Source organism: Miscanthus floridulus, chromosome 3, assembly GCF_019320115.1.
Source record: "Miscanthus floridulus cultivar M001 chromosome 3, ASM1932011v1, whole genome shotgun sequence".
NCBI classification, from domain to species: Eukaryota; Viridiplantae; Streptophyta; class Magnoliopsida; order Poales; family Poaceae; genus Miscanthus; species Miscanthus floridulus.
The window spans coordinates 145575830-145586606 of record NC_089582.1 but is presented as its reverse complement, the minus strand read 5'-3'; the positions used below and the strand labels follow the sequence as shown (position 1 = coordinate 145586606).

General features: G+C 47.6%; 2 protein-coding genes across 2 annotated transcripts; both read left to right on the top strand.

The window, feature by feature from the left end:
* Positions 1-1626: 1626 nt before the first annotated feature.
* LOC136544641 (uncharacterized) lies at positions 1627-3641 on the top strand (the record flags this gene model as incomplete). The annotated part of the gene is made up of 10 exons (XM_066536729.1): positions 1627-1659; positions 2124-2225; positions 2302-2337; positions 2440-2535; positions 2612-2701; positions 2813-2929; positions 3054-3086; positions 3167-3214; positions 3333-3414; positions 3517-3641. Coding segments are annotated over 10 exons (675 nt in total), but the record flags the coding sequence as incomplete, so codon positions are not given.
* Positions 3642-4516: 875 nt separating this feature from the next.
* On the top strand, positions 4517-6764 carry LOC136547399 (uncharacterized). Its single transcript, XM_066539349.1, has 3 exons — positions 4517-4745; positions 5778-6156; positions 6566-6764. Exons 1-3 carry the CDS (start codon positions 4633-4635, stop codon positions 6761-6763), a joined length of 690 nt encoding a protein of 229 aa, XP_066395446.1. The 5' UTR covers positions 4517-4632; the 3' UTR covers position 6764.
* Positions 6765-10777: the final 4013 nt, after the last annotated feature.

Sequence of the window (10777 nt, the reverse complement as noted above, 5' to 3'; positions counted from 1 at the left end):
CAAAAGGATAGGGAGTGGAGTACATCCGTTCAGCAAAGAATATAATTATAGGATACGTACCGGTCAAAGTAACTCAAGTTTCATTAAATTTATAGTAAATAATATTAGTATTTATATCTCTAAACAAAATTTATTTTTATTTTATATTGTGATTGATATTAGTTTCTTATATAAATTTAGTTAAAGTTTAAGCTATATTAATTTATTATATAAATTTAGTTAAAGTTTAAGCTATATTAATTTATTATATAAATTTAGTTAAAGTTCAAGTTTGACTCCTCGGAGACGGACAAACACATAACAGAACGTAATGAAATGACCAGGATGGCAGCATGGGTTCGCATACGGAGACGCTGGGCCGAGCCAACTGATGGTTACCACCATCTCAATTCGGACTTCCAATGGACCCACCTCTTCTGAAGTTGGAGCCAAAAAGCCCATCTCTCAGTCAGCACCACTTCGCAGCCCATCTAAGTTAGCAGTTTCCAGGCCACAAGCCCTCAACCAAGAAACAAACGCGAACGATCTGTGGGCTGTGGTCACGCCGACACACATATATGAATATTCTACCTTCCTCACTATGATTTTCCTTGTCAGACTCCAAAACCTAATATCTTATTACCACTCAACTTTCAAAACCATTTAAATTATCTTCCTATTCTAGATTATGATGGTTTCAAAGATGAATTTGGTTTTTTTAGTTTTAAAAAAACTTAATAGGGTTTTTAAACCACGGAAAATATCTCTAAACATTTAAAAATTCCGGAAAAAAAAATCTAGAGATAGCTTGCGATATGACAAGTGCAGATAAAATATTTAGAGCTCTTGAAAACATCTTTAGAAACTTCAAAAAATGGCTTTGGCTATACAAAAATAAGAAAAATATCCAAATACAACTAGAAAATTCCCAAAATATTCCAATAAGTCAAGTGGTTCTGTCAAACACATTGACATAAAGTATTATGTTGTGAAAGATAAAGTCCGGGATCATGTCATAAGTCTTGAGCATATAAGTACCGAAAAGATGCTTGCGGATCCGCTTACAAAAGGCTTACCACCCAACGTGTTCAGAGAACATGTAGCCCGCATGGGTTTAAGGGAAAGCCTATAATTTCTGGATAAAAGAAGGCCCAAAGTTAAATATCTATTTCAGAACAGAATGGTGTGTTATAGCTGTTAAATCTATCGGCAATTGACCGTGACGATGAAACATGCTCTATGCGCTAATCTGTAATGGAATGAACAAAAGTAAATGATATAAAATTGAAAGATGGTAGGAGATCGAGGGAGAGATTGTTAGATTGATCTCTAATCCCAAACTGGGCCCAACGGCCCAGTTGGGCCTTTGATTCGCACCCTGATCGGGGGCGCCCAGCCCACTATGGCTGGAGGGCCCCTATCACACTGCGCAATAAATAGAGGTAGGGGCTGGCTGCTCAAGTCACGAGGTTTGCCTGAGCCGAGCTCCCCACCGAAACCTAAACCCTAATCCGATCTAGAGGGGCGCAGCCAGTGACGGGAAGCCACCAGCCGCGCCGCCCGCTCCACCGACGTCGACAGCTTCATCGACCTCTTCCCCGAACGTCGTTGCCCGTGCGCAGACTTCACCGACGAACGAGATGACCGACACCTCTGGATCGACTCCCTCTGCGATGTCAGGTTTGACACGTCCATCTTCTACCCCTCCTTTTTTCTCTCGTTCTACCTATTGTTACTGCACTAGTAGATGTTCTAGGATTCATGATTCTATTCAACAGCAAGTAGACATGCTAGTTCTATGCCTATAGATTCTGTTCAAAGTCTAACAGACGCAAGTCACTACAGTGTATATATCTAGAAATTTAAGTGTAGGGTATAGTCATATACTCCTTCCCTCCATTCAAATTATAAGACGTTTTGGTTTTTCTAGATTCATAGCTTTTATTATGCACCTAGTTATATGCTATGTCTAGATACATAGCAAATGCTATGAATTTAGAAATACCAAAACGTCTTATAATTTGGGATAGAGGAAGTATCATATAAGTTAGTAATGGATGCACTTCATTTCTGGACCTATATTTGATTCCGCTTGCGCTGTTACTAGCAAGCCATTTCTTAGTGGCAATGGTTTCTGTGTGCAGACACAGTATCTACACTGGGACGATTATCATAAAACTTACATGACATACCAAGGTGACCAAGAATACGTCAAGTTCTATGAAACGGTGTCAAATGAAACTAAGGTATGAATTTGGTGAGCAGCTGTAATTAACTGGTTATATGTCATCTTTGTTTGATGCCTTTTTTTGTTACACGCAGTGGCTTGAAAATTTCGTGGAAGCCAGCACGCATGAGGTAGGCATCCCCCAATAAGTATCATGTGGTTAATGTGCTAACTGAATGTATATTGTCGCTATAATCTCATGCATCACAGTCTATAACTGCTTTGGTTTTTAGTGGCTAAGGTACGAGACGTTGGCAATGTATAAAGCAATGAAAATCGCAGCAGGCTGTAACAATATTCTTCCAACTTTGATTTACACTGGCTTCAATGTAATGCCCTTACCTCACATTAATAGTGGTTGCTGCAGGTGTATGGTATTTGACAATTCTATATATTTTTTTGCAGGAATATTTGTGGAGTGTTAAGTGTAATAGTATATATGAAGATTTTGCTAGTCTCTATTTAGAGATTTGGAAACGGGTCGCTAAGGAAAATGTTTGATACTTGGCTCAGATGCCGAACTAAACAACTTATGGTTCCCTTGTTTAACATTTTCTCCAGCTGTACAGTTTATGACAAAAGTTTCCTTTCTTCAACATTTCCTAGATGAGTTTTCTAAGTGCTGTGAAGGAATTACATGCTCAAGACATATGTGCCCCATGCCGTATCCAATTGAAAATTGAGCTTGGTTGTGCCCCAAGATCTGGTGGGCTGAGAACAAACGTAGGTTGCTGCTCTTCTTCGTAGACGTGGTTCAGTCTTTTTCAGTTCATCTTGCTAAAATCCCATTGAATTTTCTCTGTTTAGTCATTATGTGACTAATTCTTTCACATGCTCTAATTTTCAGTATGATAAATATCTGGTTGATCTTAATGGAGAGGTAAGCTGCTTTGCTTTGCCTAAAGTCGAAGTCCAAGTCAAATATTTCTCTACATACAGTGATGCAATTTGTGTCTGTAGGTTGAAGAAAACGAAGCCCATTCAGTGATCCTGGAAGCTAAAAAATTTGTTAGTTTTCCGTCTCTTTTGAGATTCATATATCCTTATTATTCTGTCCTTTAATGCATGCATGTCCAAGCTAGCTTTATCTCGCTCGCTTATATGAAAAAGCTAAATGGATTTTCAGGTTCCAAGACAAATGACATATTATGATTATGCCAGAAAAAAGTTAAATATCGCAAGAAGAAACGGTGTGATACCCCTGCAAAGTATGCACCGGTTTGTTTTACACATGAATATCATACCTCTTGTATAAATAAAAGATTAGAAGACCCTTAATTTATATCGTTTCCTGTATAACTTGTCTGCAGGCTGCATGCTAGTAAACAATTCAGATGTCACTGCATAAAGCAGGGGAGTTGACGGAGAGAAGTGCAAGAAACAAACCAGGCCATGGATGTTGATACGCCCATACCCCTGCTTGCTTGACCATCTGTCTTATAATGTACCCATAGTTGATATTTAAATGCATCTCTAAATGTTTAGCAGGGGTGAAACATTTAGCTCGTGTAATGGCGCGAGAGTAGGCTTAGGTAAACCGGGTAATTAGCCGGGATGTAAAACTCTCTCCTCTATCACTGAAAGCTGTTCGTTCAAAAAGAAAATAGAAACGCATGCACTTGAGGATCAAGAGGAACTGCATTCTGGCCTGCCGAAACTTGGAGTCAGTAGCTATGCAAATTTTTGCCTCTCATGGATGCCCGTTGTTTTTTTTTTAGATTGGTCAATAATGTCAAACTGTGTCACAATGTGTCTAGAACTTTGCGAGTGACTTTATAGCTGTGGCTATCCCTTTGTAATAATTTTGGACTGATGCCTTATCTTTGATAATGTTGATTAATGATATGAGATTACACCGAACAATTCCCATTATCTAAAAAATTAAATAGAAATAGAAAGTGGTAAAAAGAGGAGGCTTTGTCACTCCTCTGAGATCTCAACTGTGTACCCACGTGCACGCCATGGTCCTTAGGATTTTGGAGGGCCCTGTCCTGCTCAGCAGCTTAGGATATGATGAGCACTTAGCATCTGAAAAGCGGTATAGAGAGTTCTTTCAAAAAAAAAAAGCGGTATAGAGAGACATGTACGGCCTATGGGCTAAGGCCCATGGTAACAAATCGCAGCGTTAACAGATGTAGCCCAATACAACCCCGTTACCCCTCCCCTCCCCTCGTAGGCTCCTAGCGGGATCGCCTCGCGGAGTCGCAAAAATCAATGCCGCCGCCCCCGTCCTCTGCTCCTCGCACCAGCGTGCTCCGCCCCAACCTCTCGCGCGTCCCTGCCGCCGCATCTGCTACCCCTGCGGCGACTCCTACTGCCAAGGCAACCCCGCCTCTCCCGCAGCGACTCCGGCCAAGCCCAAGGCCCTCGCTTGGACTCCCACTGCCAAGGCACCAAAGGCCGCGCCCCTGCGCCCGTGCCCCAAGATGCTCGTCGCGGCACCGGCCCAGCCCCGGAGACCAAGAGCATACAGACCTTCGCGCCAACCAAGGAGGAGAAGCCATCCTCTTCCTCCAAGGACAAGAAGAAAGAAGAACAGGTACCACTCACGCCGCGAACCAAACACATAGCGTTTACAGTTCCCCTGTAATAGCTAACGCCGGCAACTAATTGCATTAGCGTTCCCATACGCATTGCTGAACCAAACAACATCTTAGGCTGAGGTTGATCAAAACGTTCCTCTGCTACAGTAGCACTGCTTGTTGCATATGAGCATATTTCGATGAGTCCTGTGTATGATGGATTCAATATGACAATATACCACCCTTTTCAGTTTGCATGACTTACCTCGCTAGTACTACTTCTGTTGACCTAGTACAGAAGAAGCCTTAAGTTTTAACACCAACTTGCCACACAATCAGTGATGGATGAACAGAAAAAAGCACGATAAATATTTGACTGGAAAATATGTCTTAGAAAAATGTTATGTAAGATGTCTTAAACTATACATGTTATCTCTGTAACAAGTCTTTCGATTGCCTAAGAATATCTACATAATAAGCCTGAACTAAAACAATCTAAATGTTTGTGATCATGCAGATCCTGCAGCAGCAAACAGAAGAAGACATGATAAGCGAGTTAGTTGATGACATTCTACTCTTGATCTTGGAAAATGTCAACTTAACAACATCAGTGAGGGCAGGCGTCTTATCCACACGATGGAGACACCTTCCTTGGCTGCTCAGACAACTCAGCATACATATCAAGGACTTCCTTCGTGAACCGTATGACCATGACCATCCCGCAGTGGATGACATTGAAAAAGCAATGTCATCTCTAACAGAAGCAGTTAGGAGTATGTTGGCACCGACTCGCAGAAAGTCTGTTATAACAAGGCTTTGCATTTCATTCTTCGTAACCAGTGGGTACTCAAACGAGGTTGGTCATCTTGTTAATGAAGCTATTGAAAATGGAATCGTAAAAGATATAGAACTCACATGTGGTGTTCAGATGATGCCTACCACTCTTAGTGAGGAGGACATGGCAAACCATGCGGATGGTGTGATTATTTTCTTTCGAAACTATCCTAATGTATATTGTTGCCTCACAAGCCTCTCCCTTTACAATGCAGATTTGCTGAATCGGATCTACATAATCTCCTTGCAAACAAGTGCACACAATTGCGTTATCTTTGTCTAAACTATTGTGATACTGGCTTTTACACAACATTCAAGATTGATGTGCCAGACTCAAAACTCAGTGTGCTAGAGTTTTCTCATTGTACTTTTGATCGAGTTGAGTTGTTTTGCCTTCCAAAGCTAAAGCAACTCATATGTGGCTTTTGGTTATGTCCATGTTTACCCATGACTTTGGGATATGTCCCATGCCTTAAGGAAGTAGAATTCTATGGAGCATTAACGGTTCATAGTGAACCATTCAAGTTAAGTGAGTTTCTATGTGGCACATCATGCATAGATTCTCTAACATTGGATTTTTTTTTTGGACGAAAGGTAATACATATTCATCTTCTGTAATTATGATCATCATTATTTGCTGTCATTTCTTTTCCTTTGTATGCGTGCAAAATTCGATGCGAAGTTATTCTCATACTGTGTTTTATGTGTATGTATGGCTTCCTTAACAAAAATAGTGTGACAGATCTGGTTCATGGATTCTCTCTGAATATGTAGTTTGTAGAATAAGATAAAGTGGTTTAAGGTTTTCAGTCCAAAAAATAGGAACAAGTTGGCTCTCTCAAGTATCCTTGATCTAATAACCCTAGCTAGATCTCCAACAGTTCATGCCTAAATCCACATTCTGGAGCTGAAGCGCTTCTGTTATCAATGATTCATAATGAACATAGTTGGTCAATTACATTCAAAACATTAAGTTTCTTACTTTCTTCTCTCATCTCTGCAGATTTGGTTACAACCGAAAAAGGATCAACTTCGCTCAGGATTTAGCAATTTGAGGCAATTGTGTCTACATGATATTTTTGTTGGATTTGGCCTTATGTGGACAACGACGCTTCTTGAAGCTGCGCCATCCCTTGAGATACTCAGAGTTGAGGTAGTTTTGCTTGTTTTGTTATTCTTTAATTTAGAAAAAAAATATTAAAGAAAACAATCTAGTGACCTTTATAGGTTTGTTTAATATATGCATTCATGGGAGATATAATCCTGAATTTTGCATTTAAGTGTAATTATTTCAATAAGTGATCTTTATAGTTTAATTTAGTATGCATTCATGGGAGATGATAAGTGAGTTCTCTCTAACAAATAGGGCCCTGTATCATCCAATTGAAGTCTTGCATCATTTTCTTTATTTTGGGTTATCTAATTTTTTCCTCATGTTGGCTGGAAAGCGACACATCATTATATTGAGAAGGAAGGTGTCGGTGTTTCGGACCGGGGGGTCCTCAACCAACCAGTGAATTTGCTCTGCGTGCTCCCGATTCCGGATGGTGATGCAAAGAGACACAAGGTTTATACTGGTTCAGGCAATCGAGGCCCTACGTCCAGTCTGAGAGATCGATCTTGTATTCCTTGCACCGAGGTGCTCGTAGTAGGGGGTTACAAGCTAAAGGAGAGAGGGAGCTGGTCCCAGGTCTCGGCAGGGTGTCGTGCGAGCCGCTTGAGACGTTGCTTTCAGGCGGCAGGGATGTGCGTGTGTGTGTGTGTTACAAGGTGTTCTCCTTTTCTCCCCCTAAAACAGCCCAAGTCCTCTCCTTTTGTAACATGAAGGGAGGACTAGGACGGTACATGAGCTAACTATACGGCGTCGTGTGAACAGGGGCGGCGTGTCCGGGTCCTGTAGCCTGTTCCTGTGGCGGCGTAGTCGTCGGAGTGGTCCGTCCTTGGAGCACTGGGGCGGCGTGGCCGTCCCATCAGATCCTGTGCGTCGTGGGAGCCCCGGGACTGCCTCGGAGTGGGTGCGGCGGTGGACGTTCAAGCCACTGTGGACGGACTGCGCGCGAGGCCGAGACCTGGTCGGTGTCGAGGCTGCACCGTGGTGGAGGGGTCTCGGCAGGCACGAACCCCAAGATAGCCGAGACCTTGGTGTACAGTGCCGAGGCCTCGAGTGGGCGGCTGATCGTGGGTACAGTGTTAGGACACAGTGGCCGGTAATCCCCGCCGTACCCTGTCCCAGCCGGTATGGCGCCGATCGTGGACACAGCGTTAGGACACAGTGGCCGGTGATTCCCGCCGTACCCTGTCCCAGCCGGTATGGCGCTGATCGTGGACACAGTGTTAGGACACAGTGGCCGGTAATTCCCGCCGTGCCCTGTCCCGGCCGGTATGGCGCTGATGCGACCTCGGGTCGCGTCGGCCATTCTGTGGCGTTGAGCCGTCGTCCGGCTGAGATTGCGGGAGTGGTTGAAGCATTAATGGGACATGACATGTTGTCTGGAGGGTCGGTCGAGGCGGGGGGTGACGGGCTGCGGGCGACCCGGCCTCGAGCGACACGGAGACTGAGGCCTCGCGCGAGACGGAGATCGGGCTCCTTGCCGAGGCCTTGCGCGAGACGCCTCGCGCGATACGGAGAATGTACCCCCTGTCGAGGCCTTCCCTGGAGAGCCTCGGGCGAGACGGAGACGGCGCCCCCTGCCGAGGCCTTCCCTGGAGAGCCTCGGGCGAGACGGAGACGGCGCCCCCTGCCGAGGCCTTCCCTGGGGAGCCTCGCGCGAGGCGGAGTTTGTTCCAGGATACCGAGACCTCCTGCTCGAGGCTCGAGGCGAGGTGGAGGAGGGCCCAGTGGGCTCGGTCGTGGCAGGTGAGGGGCCCACGGCTTACCTTCTAGCTTTATTTTTTAGATGGGATTTTAGCGACCCATTTGATGTTTGCTTGGGGTACCCCGTTCTAAGGTACCCGACAGTAGTCCCCGAGCCTCGGGGTGAGTGCGTGCACTCTCCCTGAGGGTTTGTCGAGGCTGGGTTTATGCCTGCTCCGTAGGAGTTAGTTTGTTTTTCGAGGTTCCGGTGGGTGCGCGCGAGCGCACCCGCCGGGTGTAGCCCCCGAGCCCCTGGAGGAGTGAAGTTACTCCTCTAGGAGCTTTCTCCATTTTCGCGTTTGAGCGAGTAGTTCTTACTGCATTTGCCGAGCCCATAAGCGCAAGTTCGGGTTGCGGGGGTCTTGGCGAGGCTGCAGGAAAAAAACCCTCTAGCCTCCGCACGAAGCGAGAGGTTCGTCAGGGCCCCCCTGACTTTGGGTACGACCCTCACGCTTCCTTTCGCTCGGAAGGAGGGGTGGAATGTGCCAGGCTACCCTCGATGGGCGCGAGCGTGGACACTTCCGGTGAGCTGTTATCGGGTAGTCCGAGTGGAGGCCCGAGCCCCGTTCGCTAGGGGACAGCTAGCGGTCCAGAGACGCACTCCAAAAGTACCAGAGGATTTCTCTAGTGGGTGCCGAGGCCGTTCGCTGGGCCTCGGTGGCTCGGTGCCTCCCTACGGTGGGATCACATTCGGATACTTTCCTGCCGGTCTCGGACACGACTTAGGGCGCCCCGAGCGACTGTTCGCTCGGGCCCAGGCCATTCGTAGGCTCGCCCTGAAGTCGTCCCTGACTCTGTTGCCCTGGGGCGGCTGTCGAAACCTCTTGGAGGCCCAGCCTTCGAACCCCTGGACCGTAACGGGCTCGGTGCCCTTTATCGTGTTTTGTAATGAAATCTCTAGCCTTTTTCATCCGCCCCTCACATATCCTTTTCGTTCGGACGGAGGGTTTGTTTGCCGAGCTCATTCTGGTCTCGGCAAGGTTGCAGGAAGAGCCCCTAGCCTCTGCGCAGAGCGAGAGGGCCGTCGGGAGTTCCCCTGACTTTTTATACGCCTCTCGCGCGTGAGGGTTTGTTTGCCGAGGCCCCTTTTGGGCGCGGGCCCGAGTTGTGGGGTCTCGGCGTATTTGCAGGAAGAGCCCCCTAGCCTCTGCACAGGGTGAGAGGGCCGTCAGGAACTCCCCTGTCTTTTTGTACGACCCTCACGCTTCCTTTTCGCTCGGAAGGAGGGTTTGTTTTGCCGAGCCCCTTTGAGTGCGAGCTAGGGTCGCTGGGTCTCGGTAAGGTTGCAGGAAGAGCCCCCTAGCCTCTGCATAAAACGAGAAGGCCGTCGGGGGTTCCCCTGACTTTTTGTGCGATCCTCGCGCTTCCTTTTCGCTCGGAAGGAGGGGTGGAATGTGCCTCGCTACCCTCGATGGGCACGAGTGGTGGCACTTCCGGTGAGCTGTTATCGGGTAGTCCGAGTGGAGGCCCGTACCCCGTTCGCTAGGGGACGGCTAGCGGTTCAGAGACACACTCCAAGAGTACCAGAGGATGTCTCTAGTGGGTGCCGAGGCCGTTCGCTAGGCCTCGGTGGCTCGGTGCCTCCCTACGGTGGGATCCCATTCGGAGACTTTCCTCCGGTCTCGGACACAACTTTGGGCGTCCCAAGCGTTTCGCTTGCTTGGGCCTCGGCCCCGTATGGGCTCGCCCGCGGTCGTCCCTGACTCTGTTATCCTGGGGCGGCTGTCGAAACCCTTTGGGGCCCAGCCTTCGAACCCCTGGATCGTAATAGGTTCAGAGCCCGGTTCCTTCATACGAAAGGAATAGGCCGCAGGGAATATCTTCCCTATTAGCTCGGTACGTGCGGCGCGCCTTTTGAGGCAGTTTCATGGAGAGTCGAAACGACACCTGCTGCCGTAGTGGCCGAGCGTGGCGTGGTGGATGGGACGTAACTGTCCTCGCATTTAATGCGGGAGACGTGGGCGCGTGGGCCGGCGAAATCGGCTCGTGGTTAACCGCGCCGGATTAGGGGGAAACTTCCCCGATTTCATCGCCCGCTCGTTTCGCCTCCTCCCTGCATAAATACCCGGGGAGTTTTGCCCCTCCTCGTCTTACCTTGCCTGCATTAGCGCCGCCCCCGTCGAGCCGTCGCTTGAGCAACGAGTGCCGAGAAGAAGAGGAGGAAGAGCGAGCCTAGGGAGAAAGCGAGAAAAAAGCGAGAGCGTGGGAGGGAGAGAAAAGACTCACCGCTGCACCTGATTCCTCCATCGTACCCATGGCCGGTGACATCGTTGTTGTCGAGGCGGACCCCTGGGATCCGTCGGACGTCACCGAGGAGATGCTCCAGTCGCTTGTCGACGGTGGGCTCCTCCGCCCGGTGAC